Consider the following 22,858-nt stretch of genomic DNA (forward strand, 5'->3'; position numbering starts at 1 on the left):
AGAGACAAATGAAAACAAACACATCAATCCAAAGTCTGCAGGATGCAGCAAACACAGTTCTAAGGGAAGTTTACAGTGATAAAAGCCTACCTCAGGAAGTAAGAAAAGTCTTAAACAACCTAACCTGACTTAAAGGAATGAGAAAGAAACAAGCAAAGCCCAGTGTTACTAAAAGGAAAAAAGTAATAATGATCAGAGTAAAAAGAAATAAAATAGACTAGAAAAAAAGAGAATCCAAATCTGTAGCATCAGAAATGAAAAAGAAGTTACAACTGACACCACAGAAATATAAAGGGTCGTAAGAGATTATTATGAATACATATATGCCAATAAACTGAACAACCCAGAAGAAATGGACAAACTCCTAGAAATGTGAAATCTCCTAAGACGGAATCAGGAAGAAATAGAAGATGTGAATAGAACAATTAACAGTAATGATGTTGAATCAGTAATAAAAAAACATACTCCCAACAAACAAAAGTCCAAGACCAGATGGCTTCAGAGGTGAATTCTACCAACATTTACAGAATTAACTTCTCATCCTCTTCAAAAAAGTTCCAGAGGAAGAAATGCTTCTGAACTCACTCTATAAAACCAGCATCACACTGATACCAAAACCAGACAAAAAGGAAATGATACGCAAAAATCCTTAAAAATTAGCAAACTGAAATCAATAATATATTTAAAGGATCATACACCATGATCAATTGGGGTCTATCCCAGGAATGCAAAGATGGTTCAACACCCACAAATTAATCAGTGTGATCCACCACATTAACAAACTCAGGAATAAAAATCATATTATCATCTCAACAAAGAACTTTTTGACAAAATTCAATGTCCATTTATGATAAAAACTCTCAACAAAGGTATAGAGGGAATATACCTTGTGTACTGTTGGTAGTAATTAACCACCATGGAAAACAGTACAGACATCCTCAAAAAATTAGATACAATTTAGCAGTTCCATTTCTGGATATTTTTTGAAGAAATTAAAAAAAAACTAATTTGAAAATATATATATATTTATCCCAAGTTCATTTAAGCATTATGATTTCAACAGTCAAGATATGGAAGCAACCTAAATGTTCACTGATAGATGAATAAAGAAGATGTAGTGTGTATATACACACACACAGACACACACACATATATATATACAAACATGCTGGAGAAGGAGATGGCAACCCATTCCTGTATTCTTGCCTGGAAAATCCTATGGAGAGAGGAGCCTGAAGGGCTATAGTCCATGGGGTCTCAAAGAGTTGGACACAACTGAGCAACTAAACAACAACACGGACACACACTGGAATATTAACCATAAAAGAATGAAATCTTGTCATCTGTGACAATATAGATGAATATAGAGGGTATTAAGTTATGACCAACCTAGATAACATTCAAAAGCAGAGACATTACTTTGCCAACTAAGGTCTGTTTAGTCAAGTATATGGTTTTTCCAGTAGTCACGTATGGATGTGAGAGTTGGACTGTGAAGAAAGCTGAGTGCCGAAGAATTGATGCTTTTGAACTGTGGTGTTGGAGAAGACTCTTGAGAGTCCCTTGAACTGCAAGGAGATCCAACCAGTCCATCCTAAAGGAGATCGGTCCTGGGTGTTCTTTGGAAGGAATGATGCTAAAGCTGAAACTCCAGTACTTTGGCCACCTCATGCGAAGAGTTGACTCATTGGAAAAGACTCTGATGCTGGGAGGGATTAGGGGCAGGAGGAGAAGGGGACGACAGAGGATGAAATGGCTGGACGGCATCACCGACTTGATGTACGTGAGTCTGAGTGAACTCCGGGAGTTGGTGATGGACAGGGAGGCCTGGTGTGCTGCAATTCATAGGGTCACAAAGAGTTGGACACGACTGAGTGACTGAACTGAACTGAACTGAGAGGGTATTATATGAAGTGAAATAAGTCTGACAGAGAAAGACAAATACCGTATGGTTTTACTTGTAAGTGGAATCTAACAAAACAAAACAAATTAACAAACAAAACAGAAACAGACACAGTTACAGAGAACAAACTAGTAGTTACCAGAGTAGAGGGAGCTTGGGTGATGAGTGAAATAGGTAAGGGGGATTAAGAAAAAGACATTTCCAGTTACAAAGAAAAAAAAAAACAAAAGTCATGGGATGAAAGGTACAGCATGAGAAATCCAGTCAATTATATTGCAGAAATATGGAATCACTATGTTGTGCACTGGAATCAAATAGTGGATAGGTCACTTATACCTCTATTTAAAAAGGCATCAAGACATTAATGGTTATTCTTTGAGGGGTGGGATTAGGTGGATTGTTAATTTTTATTTTATGCTTTTATTTCTAGCTGTCTGCAATAAACATGTATTGCTTGTAAAATCAGAAAGAAAACAATAAATGTCATGAGGGAAAAAAAACAGTGGTCTTCAAATAGAAATTTTAAATACAATCCTTCATCAGTTATCAAAGCACTAGATAAACCTGTCATATGCAACTTAATACTTGGAGTACTCTCAAAAGTATGGAGAAAAGAAAAGAGAAAAAAAGACACTCTTGATCCTAGTTAACATGCTTCCCATCTTTTCTTCTTTTCTCTATTTTAAACATTATCATAAGAAAACAATTTCTAATGCCCTTTTAAGGCAGAAACTATTTGCCAGTTTAAAGGTTGTACAGAAAGTGCACATTTTACATAATTCAATTTTCTGAACACCCAGAACATGCCTAATAATTTCTATAAATGTATCAATTCACCAGGCCCAAATAAGCTGAAAGTCCCTTCAGTATACTAGTTTCTAATTTCTACTAAGCACTCACTGTAAATATAAATTGATTGAAAAATTAAACAGTCCCAACATAGGCTTAACTTACACAGATTCAGTAAAGATTAGAAACTGAAAGACTAAAGGGACTCTTTAACTTTGAGGTAAGTAATAATATTATCTTCACTTGTAACAGCAGAGGAAACTGAGGCACAGAGTTATATAACTTCCAAAATGCCCACACAAGATACATAGCAAACTTGGGATTCAATCTCAGGCTACCTGGACCTAGCTGAGTTGAAACTCTGAAATACTGTTTCCTCCCTGTGCTCTCTTGCTCAGTCATGTCCAACTCTTTGCAAACCCCAAGGACTTGTAGTCTGCCAGGTTCCTCTGTCCATGGGATTCTCCAGGCAAGAATACTGGAGTGGGTTGCCATTTCCTCTTCCAGGGGATCTTCCTCACCCAGGAATTGAACCTGTGTCTCCAGAGTCTTCTGCACTGGCAGGCAGATTCTTTACCAATGAGCCTCCTGGGAAGTCCTACTATCTCATACTACCTCTTAAATAATAAACTGCTATAAAGGCAACATAGGCTCTATACTGAGAAATTCAGGATGTAAAATATTGAGGAAAAAACAAATATAGTTAGGCTGTTTACAATCTGGTAGATTAGCTAGGTTAACTGGCTGCAGCCCTAATTGACTTGGATTCAGAAGTACTCTTTTGAGTGTGGATTTTCCCACTAATTAACTGATAAACTAATTGGCAAATCTTCATATATATATTTTTTTCAATAAAAACTTAGTTTATATGTTTTAAGAACTGCTTCATTTTGAAGAACTTAAACTGCTTTAAAAATTATATTCATCTAAGGTTATAAAATATATATATTTTTACCTTTTCTGAAGTCCTTTGAATATTTGCACTAAAGTGTCGGCAATTTCTTCCACAACTTCATGGTAATGGTAATTAAAAGCCATTTCAATATCCAAGCCAACAAATTCAGTCAGATGTCTGTGTGTATTAGAGTCTTCAGCTCTGAATACTGTAACATTAATAAAAGAAAATGGTAAATGGTGTTTACATAGTATGTAAATACATACTTGGCATACATTACACAGCATAGTAAGTGGTATTTTAAATTTTGGATAAACTGAGATTTAAATACAAAAATTCCATTTACTAGTACTCCAATGGCACTATTTCATTATCATTATAGGGTTGGAAAAAAATCTTTGATAAGTCATCTGTCTCAGCATTCTCATGGATGGCAAGTTCATTACAAATTCCTATAGTAGTAAAAGCTGTTAACAAATGTCAATTAATAAATGAGACTCATGAGAATCCCAAGGGAATGCAAGATTCTGAAGTGCCTTCTCAATAATTAAAACAGATTCAATATAGTGAGTTCTCAATTTTATTAAAACTTGACTCAAGCTAAATGAAATCTGTGCAGATGAAGTAACATTACACACTCCAGCCATTACCTCAGTCCAGTTGCTATTATCCTCACTGCACTTTCCTCCTCTCCAGTCTTCCTGACTCTACTCTGCTCCATTTTTCGTATCACTGCAAGATTGATATATTCTATAACTCATCCTTGCTCAGTAACTTACAATAGTTCCCAGATGACTACCGTAGTAAGACAAAATGACAAAATGTTTAAAACCTCCATGCTTTCATAATTTAGTCCTATCCTGTATTTCCCATTTCTTAACACTAACTAGTCTTATTTTTATTTCCTCCCATGCTCTTTACTCATCTTGGTTCCTCTGACTAGAATGCCAATCCCCATTGTCTGTATCTCCTACTCTGTCCTTAGAGCCCACTTCAGTATGAACTCTCTCATTGTGACTTTAGCAAATTCCATCTTTCCCCCTTTTTACACTCGCTATACTATATAATTAACACCAATCTGCTGATTGCACAGCACAATCTGATTATTTGCTGTGAAAATCAGTTGATTACTCCCTGTGACTGCTGTATGTATACATGTCTTATTCTGTCTTGAAAGCAGGGAGAATGATTTTCCTTTTACAAAGCATAGTCTGTCTGCAAATCGGCAGCATCAGCAGTACCTGGGAACATGTGAGAACCGCAGAATCTTAAGCCTCACCCCCGACCTACTGGTCAGAACCCGCATTTTAGCAAGGTCCCCAGGTGGCTCATGTGCACATTAACATTTGAGAGGTGCTGGTTGATTCTTCTTTTATGTACAGGGAACCCAGAGCAAGGCTGTATACATGCAGTAGGTGTTCAACATATAATTGTTTAATAGATTCAGAAAACTAAAAAACTTAATGATCTTGCCAGTTTTTCTATTAGGAGGTATTTAATTTTTATTAAGCCATCAAAAAACTTACATATATAAAATATTTGGTGAGTTTTAAAGAATGAAGTAAAGCTAGTTTTTGCTTGTTAATTAGTCTCGTAAAAGAATCTGTCACATGATTATGTGTGCATACTGGACTTGTAGCAACTATATCTTAAAAACTATGTTAATATAACCTACTAAATATCATACATTTGTACTAATTTCTAATGGGCTTTAGCATATTAACAGTACTAAGAACAGTACAAATAGTAACAGTTAAATAGAACAGCTTTGGAATAAAATTGGTATCACATTTGTAAACTTCCAAGAGTAGTAAAGGGGCTATCAAGGACAACAAAATTTATTATTTGGAAGGTCTACCTAAGTACACTGTCATTTTTTACCTCAAAGTCTAGTGTTTATGTAGTCAGCATATAAAAAGATGTAAGCTTTCAAAATGTCTGCATGTAAAATGTGTTTCTAAAACCATTCAGTTCAGTTCAGTTGCTCAGTCATGTCCGACTCTTTGCGACCCCATGAACCGCAGCATGCCAGGGCTCCCTGTCCATCACCAACTCCCGGAGTTCACTTAGACTCATGTCCATCAAGTCAGTGATGCCATCCAGCCATCTCATCCTCTGTCGTCCCCTTCTCCTCCTGCCCCCAATCCCTCCCAGCATCAGAGTCTTTTCCAATGAGTCAACTCTTCGCATGAGGTGGCCAAAGTACTGGAGTTTCAGCTTTGGCATCCTTCCTTCCAAAGAATACCCAGGGCTGATCTAAAACCATTACTATGATACAATTAATGAATTTTGAGAAAACCATAACTGCCAAAAACCTTACCTGGCCCAATACAGAAAACCTTCTCAAAATCAGCACAAATACACATTTGCTTGTACAGCTGTGGAGACTGAGCCAGGTATGCATTATTTTTAAAATATGACACAGTAAATACATTGGCTCCTCCTTCACTGGCAGCTGAAATGTAAACATTTAAGTTATTACAAGTAATTGTAAACTTATCAATGCAAATTTCTAGTAAAAACAGTTTATACTTTTGGTTCAAGTATTTCACTAAAAGAGACAACTAGAAAATCAAGAATTGCAGAGAAACTATAGTCTTAATATATCATATACCTGATTCTAAACAGTTTACATTTAGGACAGACTTACTTCTTTGGCTACACCTCCATTTTACTTCTTTGGCTATGTATGCTCTCTTTCTACATCAATTTTAAATCTATTAAAGCTACTCTCAAGTTATAAAAATTTTTTTTGAATGGGAAAAAAGATATTTTCTTAATACTTTCCTAATTATCAATAATGCAATGTTCAAATTTTAAACATAATTAAAATCCATTCATAACATTTTATTGTTATTTAAGTAAATAAAAAAGTTAAATGATTAAAAATGATTAAGATAAGTTTCTCATTAAGAATAAGAATTAATGAGGTATTCCGATCTGTAGTATCTATGTCTAGTAACTTGACATTGCAGTTTATAAAAAACAAAATTGTAATAGCAATTAGAAAGAAATCTACATCAGGAAAGTAGTTTCTGATGCACCTTATATTAACAAAAAAATCTTGCTTTATGTGTTACTGACTTATTTTATAATCATTATCATGTAATGACTCCTGAAATAGGGAATTTAGTATTACTAGTGTTAGTGATATCTGATTGCTACTGTATAGTATAGTCTTCAAAACAGTCTCATAGCAATAAACCTTAAGCAACACTTGGGATTCTTAAAAAACAAAACAAATGAAAAAAAATCCCCCATAAAAAATCAAATATGAAGCAACTTCGGGGAAACCAATTTATTTTAAAAAATTAAGAGAAATAAAGCATACCTGAGATAATTTTAGGAGTTTGGATCTCCACAAAACCCTTGTTAGTTAAAGTTTCTCGGAAAAGATGGCAGATGCCAGACTGGAGACGGAAGATTGCCTGACTAGTTGATGTCTATAAGACAATAATAAAATCTAATTAAATCAATTTGACACATTAACTGAGACAGAGTACTTTCTAATCGGGCCACATGCCTGGAAAGTTCATAGAGAAAATAATTCATTATATGAGAGAAAAGTTAGTTGCATGACAATCAGTATAGGAATATATTTTAGAATTTTTCATATTCTAGAAGGAGAATTACAATTTTGCTCTTTTATTTCCAATCAAAGAAAAATACTTTTCAGGCCAAATGTTAGAGGCACAACCAATAACCTCTGTGAACAAATAGCCAATACAGTAGGATGTCTAACTATTGTGGCCAAAATTATGAAAAACCTGAGGTTTCTAAGTAGTATTAACAGAACTTTTGATTACTGCTAACCTTTTCCATATACTGTAAATGAAAATGGAAAAGGTGAAAAGCAGGCAAAAAGCAAATAATCAGGGAAAAAATGAGTGTACAATAAGGGCAGACAAGTTAGAAAGAACTCTTAAGGTGACAAAGCATTTAAGCTTTAGGTAGATTATTTAAGTAAGAGGAGGAAGATGTGGTCAAAATATTAAGAAATGAGAGATGACATTGGTTTTACTACGATGATGAAACCACTGAACTCTTTCACTTGCAACCAAACCAGAAAGGGAAACAGAAGACCAAGTATGGGATTACTATATATACCACCAGAGCCAACTACTTCTTTATTATGAACTCTCTGCTCAGATCAAATTCAAAGGATTGAGGTATTAACTGCTAATCTCTACCTGATCATTCTAAAATGTGCACAGAACTTCTTTCACAATTATGTAGTGAAAACTAATTATGTTTTTTCTTGCTGACTATCTTGTTTGAAACAGGTACTACCTGGAAAGTAAGCCCATTTATTAGCTTCACACTCCTCTGTCATTTTAAAATGAAGCAAGTCAGTATCCTGTGAACTATTACTTGACTGCCCTTGTTGCCTGCAATTCTTTTCAGAGGAAGGGTCAGGCAGGTAAATTACTTCTTGTATTATCATATTACATATAAGCAAATGACAATCAGTTCTATAAACCTGAGTCAGGTATGTTATTCTTGCCCACCTTGATTTCAGCACAATCATGTCACTAAATAAACAAATGAGGCATACCCTAAGATCAATGACTCTGTTGTCTAATCTCGTATCCTGGTTAACAGTAGCTCTTCCTTCCTAAAAAAAGGATTAAAAAAAACAGATTTTAGTAACTTTTTTTAAGGACACAAACAACATTTGTAGAGTCATGTTAATTTTTAAATGAGAATAGGTATATTCATGTGTGTTCACATTATACCCCCTAATCAAAGATCCTAGAAACAAGTGGGGCCAGAGAGAAGTTATTAAGAGAAAGAGAGCTTGAAAGAACAGAAATGAGAAGGAATTAAGCTAAATGCTTTTTATCCACCCCCCACACCCAAGCCTTTGACTCATTACTGGGATATCAGAATAATTAACAACTGTCACAATCACTGATCCCTGGAGTTTACCTGCTAGTTGAAAATGGAAGGAACAAATAAAAGCTGACAAAGAACAGTGGTTCTCAAAGTATGTTTTGGGGACCAGTGAGACACTTTCAGAGAGTTTGTGAAGTCAAACCTATTTTTCACAATAATATCTTCAAACACTCATTTTTTCCTGACTATATTTAGAAGTTTCCCAAAGGCTTAATGATGTGTGCAGACACAACAGAATGAATGCTGAGGCAGATATGAAAGGCTAATCGTTGTGTACTGAGCCAGATATTACCAAGAATATAGACACGTAACACAATGTTACTCTTGACATTAAAAAAAAATTTCATATCTTATTGCTGTTTTTATTATTTACATAGGAATACACAGACACATAATCTAATTATATTATTATTTTTAATAAGGTCATAAATATTAAAAATTTTGTCTTAACTTCTAATACTGTAAATGGTGGTAGACATACCTATAAAAATAAAAGCTTGTGGGGGTCAATTATTTTTAAAAATGTAAAGGAATCCTGAGAGCAAAAAGTTTGAGAACTTTTAATGTAAGAGTAGTTTTTAATGAAAATGAAGCTCAAATCAATTCATAGGTACCCTTCTTACAAAAGTAGGACATCAAGTTTTCAGTGCTTTATAAACTAAATATACACAGGAAGCACATTATTTCAAAAGTATAGTTTTCACCTCTTCTCCTTCCACTTCAGGCCGAACAGCATCGTCCAGCTGCAGGGGCAGGCGGGGTTCAGCTGAACTGATCACATAAATCTGAAAGTGAGAGATTACCAAAAATATCAAGAAGCACACAAAACCTGTTATCTTTTGCTTAAAAGAATCTACAGTTGACTTAACATGAGAAACATTGTTTGCATACATAACTGAAACTACTTGCTAAAATCAAACAAGATGGCACATGTTTCTACACCTATAAGATGGGGTTAATAGTTATTTCTTGTCTATATCCCTGTGTTGCTGGAATAGTCAAACGAGATAACATATGTATGAAGACTTTGTAAACTCTAAGGTGCCCACCAGTATCATAAACAAGTAATAACTGTAGTTGAGGAGTCTGGCTTAAGGCCTCTTTTTGTCACAGGAAACTTGTCACAGGCAAATCACCTTACCTAGAGCTTCAATATTCTTCTGTAAAATGAGGTTGGTGTTAAGAATCAAATGGAATAAAGAATAAGAAAACACTTTGATCGTATGAAGGCGCCATTAACAAATAAGTTATCGTAACTGTTAACAGTATCTGGCTGTTTCCACTACCAGGACCAAAGTCAGCTCAACTTTGCTGCACTGCTCCTTCCTTTCCTTTCCTCGTTCATTTTCTAAATATCCCTTCACTGCCTTCTTTCACCAAGTGTATCAATTATATCTGGCTTCCTGCTGCTCTCCTGGTTGGGAGCTGCTGGAGAAGGTGTTTCTTTATGGTGTTAAGATCCCTCAATATTTATTCAAAGTATATGCACATTTTAGTGCTAAAAAGCTGTTAGATCATAAAGGAGACTGGGTTTTTCAGCCACTTAAATGCATGTTACCCTATTAGTTTTTCCCAACTATTCCTGGAAAATCTGCTAAAGCACAAGAGGAGAACAGACTTTACTTAATTACAGAAAGGAAATTATATTCTTCCAGTTGGTAAATCACATTTAGCATTCAACTCAGACACTTCAAGAAAAAGTATCAGAAGGATACTCCAGTCCTATTCATAGTAAAATAGAACTCATTTGTTGCTATCCCCTATACCCAAGTTTTTGTGCTTCTCTTTGATTAGTTAATAGAAACTTGATCGCCAATGCAAAGCTGGAGATCTGGACAGCTACCTCTTTCATTTTTCTAACTAGTAGAAAAATCTCCTTCATTAGGTTGTGACCACTTTCATCCTCAGAACTTCACATAGTGCTTGGTACTACTCAGTAACTGCAGGCCAGATAAATAAATGATAAAAGAGCTTACAAAATTCTATTTAGTATACAGTGTTTTATGCTTTGTGAGATACTTTATTTTTCTTAAGGCAAAATTTGTCTGCAAGCACTTTGGAGGCTTTATATTTAATGTTTATTAAGGTTGAACTGGATCTTAGGTAATTAAAATATTTTAGAAATACATTTACTTGCTCTAGTCACTAATATCTTATTTATTCAAGTGTTGAAAAAGATGTTACTTGGAAGATAGGGTTTTTTTTTTCCCCCCCTTGGTCAGCATACCTTTAGATCAGTTTGCCTTTATTAGCTTATAGACTTCCTGGTGCAGTTAGTTTGAAATAAGACGTACAAAAAGAGAACAAAGTAATTTCGCAAGTTAGGTCAGTAAAAATTATAAGATTTTCAAAGTCTTAAGAGTTTTATGACAATAAATTTCAATTAAATACAACCTCTACTCCCAAAGTAGTGTGTATGGATGAATCTGTCTTTCTGCATCCATCTGTTTTTGTCCATCTACCTGACATGTATACACACACACACACACACACACACACACACACACGGGTTAGAGTGGGAAAGGACTACTCCATAAGACAAATTCAGTGAAGAATATTGTGGATACAAACTAGGTCTGGATCTGAGACTGTAGGTTGTAGGTTCAAGATTGCAGGGTTATTTCAAAAATACTAAATGTATTTGAATTCACGTGTAACATTTTTAGTTTGTATGTCTAAGAAAATAAATGTGGGATAAATCTTATGCGAAAAAGTTATTGCTGGTATCTAAGCTCGATACGGTATTATCTCTTTTGACTTCTCTATACTGTAAAATACCAGAAATACAATGATTATAAGGCAATACAATGATTAATAAGAGTTAGTATAATGAATCAACCTTCATTCAAAGAAGCTGACAGCCAAATAGGTTCATGATAGTGAATAAAGCTTTTCAGATGTGTTTTATACTTTCCCGTATGTGGCTATGGTAGATGTACCATGTCAACATGCCTGGGCTAGATTGCAGGATGAGGAGAGTCACAGGGAGAGATGTCCGAGGAACATCAGTGAGCCCAGGTGATATATCACATGGTACAGATCAAGCATCGCAGATGCTGACCCTAACTCCCTTACCGCACAGAATCATGAACAAATAATAAATGTTTGTTGTTTTAAGTTGCTAAGTATTGAGGTGGTTTGTTATATGACAAAAACTAGTTGAGTCGATAATCAATTTATAAATCTCAATATTTTATATCAACTCTAATTACAGAGTTGATGTGAACAGTTGTAAGAACTATTCAAATCTATTTCTGGACACAATTTTATATTTTGAAAAAAATTACCTTTTGAACATGTAACTCTACATCTTGTTGTGTACAGCTTCCAATTTTCTGATTCACTTTTCTCACAACACCTTCCACATCAACGATGCTCTCTTTGTTGATGCTGTCAAAAGAAAAACATTGCCAACTTTAATCATCTTGTCAGAGGTGTCAGAACTTGTTTGGTGTTTCATCAGTAAAGCTGAATATATTAAATTCTTCTTTACCATAGTAAGTCACTTGAGATAAAGCCAGTCGCTTTAACCTACTTATAATAAGCTACCATGTAGCACACCTTGTGAAATTTCTTGAAGAGATAATTTTCCAGACCCCATAATTTAGTTACCATTTATAAAATACTCTAGACATAACAGATAACAGGACCAGCACTGAACTGTGAAAAAGTCCTTCAGTTATTTATTAAAGAATATCTCCCTACCCACAGTTAAAATTTACTAAGATCAGCATTTCCCATAAAGAGAAACACTGGCTTCAATGAACACAGTTACTGGTATGTAATAGAAGTACATTAATGTAGAAATACATTAAATAATAGAAGGTCAACTGAAAAGATTTCAGGGCACTAAGAGGACATTAGAGTGCTCCAGTGAAATCGTTGCCTAAAGCTTCTGAGTGCACACTGTCACTGGATTTGTGGCAGATACTCTACTGGATTGTGTACTTTCGTTTAAGAATGCCTACCTGAAGCTAGCTAAATATAAACTGTGAGTAAAAAACTGGATCTCCTGGGCAATTTAATTCTATAGCAAACTTGAATTTTGAATACCACACACTCAAAATTGGAGATAACTGGTTATTTTTTGGTCTCCTATATATAACCAAGGGAAAAAAAGTGGAATCTAAAATGGTGGTTCCCATACAAAATGTATCAGCTCTCCTCCTGTGTATGTTCTTGTACTGACAGAACATGTCACTGTACATTTGTGGAAAAGGATAAAATTTAACTTTTAGATCTTGGCGAGTGATATCAGTATGATGGCAGTTCAACTGGCCAAATGCAAATTCCCATGTAAAACTATTAGTTAAAACTCTCAGGTGGTAACTGAAGCTACAGAAGTGAGTTGAAAAGAGAAGGAAAGAAGAAAAATGCCAAAGTGACAACTGACAGATAGTAGATTTCCTGGGGCAGCCGGCATAATAGAAAGGGCAAAAATGGATTAGGAAAATCTGTCCTGGACTCCCTGTTTATCTGCTATCATAAACTCCAGTTAACTTCTGCATTATGGTCTCATGGCTCAAGTACCCCTATGCAAAATTCTGCAAGATGGATGACCAGAATCTAAACAAAGCAAAACAACAATAAAAAGATTTAACCTTCATAAGAAAAAGTCTATTCATTTGGATAAGGAACTGGGTCCTTATTAGTTATGGAGCTATCTGACAAGATTCCAGAAATCTAACAACTTATATTACAAACCATTTCAACAAACATTTGGGTTGGAAAAGGATGATATAATAGATTAAGTGCCGTGAAGTAATACAGATAAATTTCCAATTCACTTTGCTGCACTAGCTAGAATTCTATAATGTCTGTTATCAACTACCTTAAATATATATATATATATATATATATCTTTTACACTCTCATAAATCTCTGCACTAGACCTATCACCTAATATCTATAGCTAAACATCTTGTGTACTGAAGAAACTAAAAAAACTTATTATGGTAAAAGAAGTAGTTGGTGAACTAAGATAAGACTCCTCTGAGATAAGAAGGGATAGAGAGGCTTCAGTTTATTAATAAAAGGGCTTATGATACTGGCAATCCAGGATCACTGAAATCTTCCTACAATGTGACTGCCACCTACCACTGCTTTATTTGTTCACATGGGTTAACTTGATACCCGAGTATATAATTCAGAGCTTGTAAGAATTCTGTTGCTTATCTTACATGTTTCTACGGGGTAGGTTCTCTCTTCCTTATTCATCAGTGAGTTGCATCATGGAGTAATCTGACCTGCCCCAACTAGCACTCCAACCTGAGACAGTGTGCTATGTCCCTGGCTCATTTGGTTCTCTTATTTCACCTCCTTCAACTCCCTAGGAGGAGGCATTCCATTATCAGGACGTTTTCTTCAAGCCAAGTTAAACACATCTACTCTTAAGGATTGAGCACTAAGTGAGTGTCCTTCCAAAAAGAAGCTGGAATGTGGTCAAATACACTCTGCCCAAGGCTAGCTAAAGGTCTGATCAAAGAAAACAGTTTTCTCTTCTTTCTCTCTCTGAAAAGTAACCAGATGATTCCTTTTATCCAGGACCTGAAATTAGGACTACCTTTAAGTTCATTGATTCAATAGTGTTATGTGCTAAAATACTGATCATCTAGACTAGAAAACTACCACCATTTAAACATCGTTTCTAGTACTAAACAACTGACAAAAGAACTTTGAAAACCAAACCTATTTCTAAACTAGGGCCAAAGCTAAACTTCCGGTATCACAAATTGGGTCTACTGAATAAATTAGAAAGAAGGTAGGATTAACTACATATAGAAGATTCTTGTAATAAACTTTTTTTGACCTTCCAATCCCAATATTTGCCTTTATTTCTAGTAGTTATGTGCTAGAAGAGCAGACTTAGATCATGATAAAATAATTCCGTTCTAATATCTCTATGGCCTTATCTATATCTACCTGTCCCTATTTACTCATGCACATGAATAAATTCAGAAGAATAATCATTAAAACAAAACGAAAAGAAGAGTCAAATTTGTGAAAAAGGGTCAGACTAGAACTTGCTAGTTAAAACTAGTAAAAGCTTATACGAGGGCTTAGAATGGGAAAGACTAGATATCTCCTCAAGAAAATTAGAGATTCCAAGGGAACATTTCATGCAAAGATGGGCTCAATAAAGGACAGAAATGGTATGGAGCTAACAGAAGCAGAAGATATTAAGAAGAGGTGGCAAGAATACACAGAAGAATGGTACAAAAAAGATCTTCATGACCCAGATGATCACGATGGTGGGATCACTCACCTAGAGCCAGACATCCTGGATTGTGAAGTCAAGTGGGCCTTAGAAAGCATCACTACGAACAAAGCTAGTGGAGGTGATAGAATTCCAGTTGAACTATTTCAAATCCTGAAAGATGATGCTGTGAAAGTGCTGCATTCAATATGCCAGCAAATTTGGAAAACTCAGCAGTGGCCACAGGACTGGAAAAGGTCAGTTTTCATTCCAATCCCAAAGAAAGCCAATGCCAAAGAATGCTCAACCTACCGCACAATTGCACTCATCTCACACGCTAGTAAAGTAATACTCAAAATTCTCCAAGCCAGGCTTCAGCAATACATGAACCGTGAACTTCCAGATATTCAAGCTGGATTTAGAAAAGGCAAAGGAACCAGAGATCAAATTGCCAACATCTGCTGGATCACTGACAAAGCAAGAGAGTTCAAGAAAAACATCTATTTCTGCTTTATTGACTAGGACAAAGCCTTTGACTGTGTGGATCACAATAAACTGGAAAATTCTAAAAGAGATGGGAATACCGGACCAACTGACCAGCCTCTCGAGAAATCTGTAAGCAGGTCAGGAAGCAACAGTTAGAACTGGACATGGAAGAACAGACTGGTTCCAAATAGGAAAAGGAGTATGTCAAGGCTGTATATTATCACCCTGTTTATTTAACTTATATGCAGAGTACATTGTGAGAAATGCTGGGCTCGATGAAGAACAAGCTGGAATCAAGAATGCTGGGAGAAATACCAATAACCTCAGATAAGCAGATGACATTACCCGTACAGCAGAAAGCAAAGAAGAACTAAAGAGCCTCTTGATGAAAGTCAAAGAAGAGAGTGAAAAAGTTGGCTTAAAGCTCAACATTCAGAAAACTAAGATCATGGCATCGGGTCCTATCACTTCATGGCAAACAGATGGAGAAACAGTGGAAATAGTGGCAGACTTTATTTTTGGGGGCTCTAAAATCACTGCAGATGGTGACTGTAGCCATGAAATAAGAAGACGCTTACTCCTTGGTAGAAAAGTTATGACCAACCTAGACAGCATATTAAAAAACAGAGATATCTTTGCCAACAAAGGTCCATCTAGTCAAGGCTACAGTTTTTCCAGTAGGCACGTATCAATGTGAGAGTTGGATGATAAAGATAGCTGAGCGCTGAAGAATTGATGCTTTTGAGCTGGTGTTGGAGAAGACTCTTGAGAGTCCCTTGGACTGCAAGGAGATCCAACCAGTCCATCCTAAAGGAAATTAGTCCTGGGTGTTCCTTGGAAGGACTGATGTTGAAGCTGAAAAGTCCCAGTACTTTGGCCACCTGATGCAAAGAGCTGACTCATTTGAAAAGACCCTGATGCTGGGAAAGATTGAAGGCAGGAGGAAAAGGGGACAACAGAGGAGGAGATGGTTGGATGGTTTCACTGACTCTATGGACATGGGTTTGGGTGGACTCTGGGAGTTGGTGACGGACAGGGAGGCCTGGCATGCTGCACTCCATGGGGTCACAAAGAGTTGGACACGACTGAGTGAGTGAACTGAACTGGACTGAACTGACGTGTATTTGTATGTATAGAGTCAATACAAGAGGGACTGGAATACTTGAATAAGTTAATTGCAATATTCCACTTTGTAGAAAAAGTCTATTTAACATGATTTCATCTGACACTGTGTGTTAAGATGGCTTAATACTATCTTGTATATAAACTACAGCTTGACTGCTGCCATAAAGAGATCCTATTAAAGTTTGCTTTACATTTTGAAACTAATATGTCACTGTGTTTTGTACTCTGAAAGAGCGTTATGTCTAACAAGCAACTAACTAAAAGCCTTTGGTTTTTATAAAGGATATGGCAGGCGTGGAAGCACAGGAACTCCTGGGAACTACATTATTACAGTAGAAATAGATGAAGTAAATTAAATATATCTTTTCAAGAGCTAAGTCAGCTATTTTTTATTATTACCAACACCTCCCAAAACACACTATCACAGCATTTTTTTTTATACTTCACTTTCCAACTACCCTTCTGCCCCGGAATATAGGGAATCACTCTACAAATAAAATTAATAGAGCCTTGATATTAGAAATACCTTAATAGGCAGAACAGACTTTATGTTATGCATTAGGAACTGTCAACCATTCAATTTAATTAATTTACTTCTAACTCCTTTTAACCAGGACCTTACTTCTAATTTAAACTCTCTTCAGAAAAAAAAAAAAAACTGTAAAAATCGCCATTCTTCATATAAAGTGTTTTATTAAAATATTTTAGGTGGACTATGGGTGGCTGAGATGGTAAAGAATCTGCCTGCAATGCAGGAGACCTGGGTTCCCTCCCTGGGTTGGTAGCTTCCCTGGAGAAGGGAATGGCAATTCACTTCAGTATTCTTGCCTAAAGAATTCCATGCTGTGGCAGATTCATTTTGATATTTGGCAAAACTAATACAATTATGTAAAGTTTAAAAATCAAATAAAATTTAAAAAAAAGAATTCCATGGAGAGAGCTTGGTCAGTATAGTCCATGGGGTCGCAAAGAGTCAGACACGACTGAGTGACTAAAACAAGTGCATCAAGTTTTGCGGGTTTTTTCAAGTTTTTTTTTTTTTAAACAAATGATATAATGTATGAGTAACCCAAACAATTATAGAACATGGCTTGTGGGAAAAAACAAACAGTACTCAGTTATCTGAAGGAATAAAATCCCATCTTTCCAACATGACTGTCATATAGTTTGTTATTTAGGGCCTCCTCATCAGCCATAGAAATACCCTCATTATCCACAGTTCTGTCAATTGTGATTATAAGTTGTCATGTCTACATTATATGATACTGGGGCTTCACTCTGTTGCTAAAGAATCTGCCTGCAATGCAGGAGACCTGGGTTTGATTCCTGGGTTGGGATGATTCCCTGGAGAAGGGAATGGTGGCTACCCACTCCAGCATTCTTGCCTGGGAAATCCCATGGACAGAGGAGCCTGGTGGATTGCAAGAGTCGGACTCGACTCAGGGACTAAAACCACATTACATAAGAAGCAACAAACTAAAAAAAGTCTGTTGGAATGATTAGAAGTAGGCACAACTGTTGTTTTAAGTAACAACTGACTACTGAAGAAAATATATTAAAAAACAAACAAAGACATGAAAGCACCAAACAACATATTATAACCTTGCACAGTAACTGAAGTTCAGAATAACGGCCCTGTGTCATTAAGAAAAAGTTAAACATGAAGAATGTATATAATAGGCTTCAATGATCCTGTTAAGGTTGTCAAAATAGTTTTAGTATTTGAAGGAAGAAGTAAACTTCATAGTCTAAAATAATGCACTACTGAGTAATGCCTAATTCTTTAATGTTGTGTATCATCACATACACTTTGCAAACCTATAATGGGTATTATGCACTGTAAAGAGATTTTTTTAAAAAGCAGATACACAAAATTTGACTATGAAGCATTAGGATTGTGTAAAGCAGAATTTATCCATTCAAGTGCATAGTGGCCTCTTCAAATTGACTGCTCAGGGGAAGGAGGGAGGTGTTATAAACACATTTCAAAATCAGCACAGCCTAAAACAATCTTAAAACAACTTATCGGGAATTATTTCTTGGTTCTGTCACACCAATCAGTTTTTTGGGGGAAAGTCTCACTTATCCCTCTTGGTTCAGAAATGCTAAAGATCATAATAGAACTCTGGGGGGTAGAGAAGAGACTTTAAAAAAAAAACAAAACAACTGAATGGCATTAGAGGTGCAAGGACGTAACATGTTTCAAAAAGGAGAGAATATTTAAATACATGAACTATAGGGTTAACAGCTAGACATTAACCTCATTATAAGCTTAATACAGATAGCTACAGTAGTTAATATAACTACTATAGGGTTGAGTAGCTCTCTCCAAACACTTGATAATTTGACTTACTCTATCAGTAAAAAAGTGGTAATTATGTAGATATTCTAATGTAGATATGTAGATATTCTATTTATTTTAAAAACTATATACATGTAATACTAAATGTAAGTTATTACCTTTAGGCAAATATAAATTTAGGGTGAGATGCATAATTAGCAACAGTGATCCATAATTAGTAATAGCAAATCCATACTTCATATAGTTTCCTGATAATTTCTATCTAGCTAGGGGAGTATGAAAATCTTGTCAGATATGATTGGATTATCATTAAAAACAAAACAAAACAAAAAACACGCTTTATCATGCAGCTGTTACAAAGATTTCCCATTATCAGAAGTGTCAGCATTAACACTTGTGCTGAAGAACTGATGCTTTTGAACTGTGGTATTGGGGAGAAGATTCTTGAGAGTCCCTTGGACTGCAAGGAGATCAAACCAGTCAATCCTAAAGGAAATCAGCCCTGAATATTCATTGGAAGGACTGATGCTGAAGCTGAAACTCCAATACTTTGGCCAATTGATGTGAAGAAATGACTCATTGGAAAAGATCCTGATGCTGGGAAAGATTGAAGGCAGGAGGAGTAGGGACGACAGAGGTTGAGACGGATGGCATCACCGACTCAGTGAACGTGAGTTTAAGTAAGCTCCTGGAGTTGGTGGCAGACAGGGAAGCCTGGCATGCTGCAGTCCATGGGGTCACAAAGAGTCAGACACGACTGAGCAACTGAAGTGAACTGAACAGTGTTTCTTGGAAGAAATCATTTTAAGCCACTTGTCTACTGTGTGATGGTCAGTTTATTATCTTAAATATAAATAAATATAATCCCCCAAACCATTTAACCAGACATAGTAAACTGTAATATGCTGAAAGTGAACCAGAGAGTTGGGGTACCACTGTTTGCTCCTCTGTGTTCCTGGAATCCTGCAGTCTTACTTTAGAGCCCTCACATGCTGGAGGTGACATGTGTGTGACCTTATGAGGTGCAATCCAAGTGATAGGTCCAGTGTTTATCTATAAATTAACTATTAGAAAAACTTAAATTTTTCCTATCACTCTTAGATAAAAAAAGAAATGAAGGAAAGGATTATTTTCTTTCCTTTAGAGAGTAATTTTGAGCAAATCACACTTTGGAGGTCAGTGGGATAGGACACAAGAATCACAACTGAGAAAAGGCTGCTGGAGCAGGTAGATGATTTGCAGGTGAAAATGTATTTAATAGCATGTAACTGAGTCAGAGAGATCCCAATCCTGCATATAAATAGTGGAGAAATAGATCTGGTAAAGAAGTACTTCACCCATTTTTTGTTGCTGGGTCTCAGTGTGAGGTGCTGGTTCTGGCAAATCCTTTTGGAGAACAAAAAAAGAATCATCCCCAATTCACCATGCCTCTCACCAGCAAGGGATGGGGAAATGGCAGGGTTTGCTCTTACAGTTTTAAGTTATTTTTTAAACATTATTTCAAAAACTTATTTTTTATTATAAAAGAATATCCTTACTGTTAAAATTGCAATGTTCAATAATGTATAAATTTAAAATTCTAGGTTCCCTATCATATACTGAACTGAACTCCCTCTTCCTCTAATCACTGCTTTCTATACTTCTCTACATTTTTTCTCATTTACAAAAAATATGTAATGTACCTACAGTAGTTTTGTTCATTTTCTCCGTATTTTTTAAGTTTGAAGAAGCAGTTTTATTTCTACAGCTTAAATGAAATTGATCTTAATATATATAAATACCTAACATAGTATTATTTCCATGTCACTTTCGCAATTTCCGTTTATGTTCTAGTTCCCATGTGAAGTGCTTTACACATATATCATCTTGCTTAAACTTCACAAAGGCCTACAAGGTAGGTATACTACCATTTTACAGTTGAAAAAACTGAGACTGAAAGGTCAAGTAACTAGCCCAAGATCACACAGCTAGTAAGGTCAGGTACAGATTACTGCACTAAACAGTTCTGTTACAGACTCACAAATCAGCCTCCAAATTTAAATACTCCAGAATGCATCGTCAGCTTACTTTGAAATAATTCATTCTCATTCTTAGAAATTCATGAGCTGCAAGATTCCTTTAGAGCTTATGTGAAATAAAGTAGAAATAACAGGCCCTTCACAAATAGCTTTCAAAATGCCTAAGAGTCATGCTGCCTTTTCTGGTAATGCTGATGTATCCTGAGGTCCTGCTGTTGCCAGACTCAACATATATTCATCAGAATCTCTGCATAAGACAACATTAAGTTATTACTTAATAACGTAGAAGAATTAATCCCATAAACTGGCATCTAGTGACACCAGATTTTCAACCTACTTTTAAAGCACTTATTATCAAGGTTTTCAATGCAAATTTTGAACTGGGCAGGACCAGATATAGAAGTTCTGTTTCTGATCCAATAGATAAGTACCTCATTCCAACAAAGAGGTATAAACCATCTAAGTACAGTTGTTCAAAGGGCTGCAATCTAGAACAGTGTACTGCTGCTAAGTCACTTCAGTCGTGTCCGACTCTGTGCGACCCCACAGACGGCAGCCCACCAGGCTCCCCCATCTCTGGGATTCTCCAGGCAAGAACACTGGAGTGGGTTGCCATTTCCTTCTCCAATGCATGAAAGTGAAAAGTGAAAGTGAAGCTGCTCAGTCGTGTCCAACTGTCAGTGACACCATGGACTGCAGCCTACCAAGCTTCTCCCATGGGTTTTTCCAGGCAAAAGTACTGGAGTGGGTTGCCATTGCCTTCTCCCAGAACAGAGTACAACCAGCCTATGTTCATCAATTAATCCACATGATGCTCAAGAGGTACCCAAATGCCCACCAGTGTCTGGGCCTCAACTTAGATGGTGTATAAAAATACTTCCATCACAGGACCTGTAACATGTCTCTTCATGGAAGTTGTTTATTTTTTGTCCTCTCCCCAAATTAAGCTCCTTATTTGATTATTATGTGCTATTTAGTGTCACTAAATAACTAAGCCCAGAAGAGTGCCTGGACCAGAGCAGAGGTAAATTTTCTACATCACTGAACCTTCTTCTGAGTATTATTTTGCTATTTATAGTTCTAAAAATTAATGCGCAAACTGAAGATTTAGCTTATTAACTAAGTAAAAGTTATTTTCAGGTGAAAGATCTAGAAAGGAAAGAAAATAATCAAACTTGTAAGTAGGTAGGTGACTCACCAGAGAATGAGAAACACACTTGTGACTCACCAGCTACCAATAAATAACCTAACCACAATGACTAATACGAAGAAAAAGAAAATAAAACATACACATATTTTTCTGCAAATATTACAGCCTGAAAAGACTTTTTATTTTTTTTTTTCAGAATCCAAACATCTCTATGCTGCTGTGGGTTACACAAACATAAATAGCAAAATAGAATTTTTAACTTTAACATCAGTTCTTTAAATGAACTGTAGGCTTCTGCACTGAGTCACTATGATTTTAATTTTAAACTTCAAAAACCTGTGTTTACATTTACTCCAGTTGTTAAAAGCAGTCAATACACAAAGGCCTACAGGGGTGCCTTTAAAAAAACTTGTCTTTACAAGACTCAATCATAACTAATACAGATTACTCTTTCATTATTTTTAAATGTCACTAAATAAACAGTTTTAAAAAGAAAAAAAGGGATGACTTGCCTCAGTTCTAACTCCAGCTACTAAATATTGGGACACTAATGTCAACATAAGATGGGGATCCAGAAACATTGGTTTAGATGGGTATCCCATCTTCCTGCTTTCAGATAAATTTCATTTAAAGATCTCAAACCATTTTGGATACACAATTAAGAACCTGTTCTTAAAGACCTTTAGGGAATTAGATGTGCCAACCTTCCTATGTAACTCATTTAGTTGTTTCATTTCTATATGCATTCAACCATGAGAAAATTGATCCTTCCAACAAAGTGATTAAAATAATGTGTTGAAGAGTCCTGTGACACTTAAATCCAATTAATGAGTCAACTTTTCGGATTAGTATATTGATGAATTGGATATTCCCAGGAAAGATAATATGGGGAAAACAACTGACCCCATATTGTTAATGTTGCTCTTAAGGAAAATACTAAAATGCTAGAAACTGTTAGTGGTACAATCTACTCAGTAAGGCAAAAATAAGCACCTAAGATTTAATATCTTAAGTAAATGCTAAGATAGTTATCTACTTAAGATATTAAAAGTGACCTCATAGTTTGCCTTTTAAATGATTACGAAACCCCAGCTGGAA

At 35.8% G+C, this 22,858-nt stretch overlaps 1 protein-coding gene across 2 annotated transcripts in view; it reads right to left on the reverse strand.

Annotated features, from left to right (window-relative positions):
• The window catches only part of DARS1 (aspartyl-tRNA synthetase 1), a 67,386-nt gene that overhangs the window by 14,509 nt on the left and 30,019 nt on the right, over positions 1 to 22,858 (reverse strand). For both annotated transcript variants that reach the window (XM_005899494.3, XM_070389813.1), the window contains exons 5-10: positions 11,771 to 11,873; positions 9,188 to 9,268; positions 8,143 to 8,202; positions 6,919 to 7,030; positions 5,908 to 6,042; positions 3,648 to 3,795 (exon numbers count right to left, since the gene is read on the reverse strand). In XM_005899494.3, coding sequence (XP_005899556.1) covers positions 3,648 to 3,795; positions 5,908 to 6,042; positions 6,919 to 7,030; positions 8,143 to 8,202; positions 9,188 to 9,268; positions 11,771 to 11,873 — 639 coding nt within the window. The remainder of the gene's footprint in view (positions 1 to 3,647; positions 3,796 to 5,907; positions 6,043 to 6,918; positions 7,031 to 8,142; positions 8,203 to 9,187; positions 9,269 to 11,770; positions 11,874 to 22,858) is intronic.

Source organism: Bos mutus, chromosome 2 (genome assembly GCF_027580195.1).
Source record: "Bos mutus isolate GX-2022 chromosome 2, NWIPB_WYAK_1.1, whole genome shotgun sequence".
NCBI lineage: Eukaryota > Metazoa > Chordata > Mammalia > Artiodactyla > Bovidae > Bos > Bos mutus.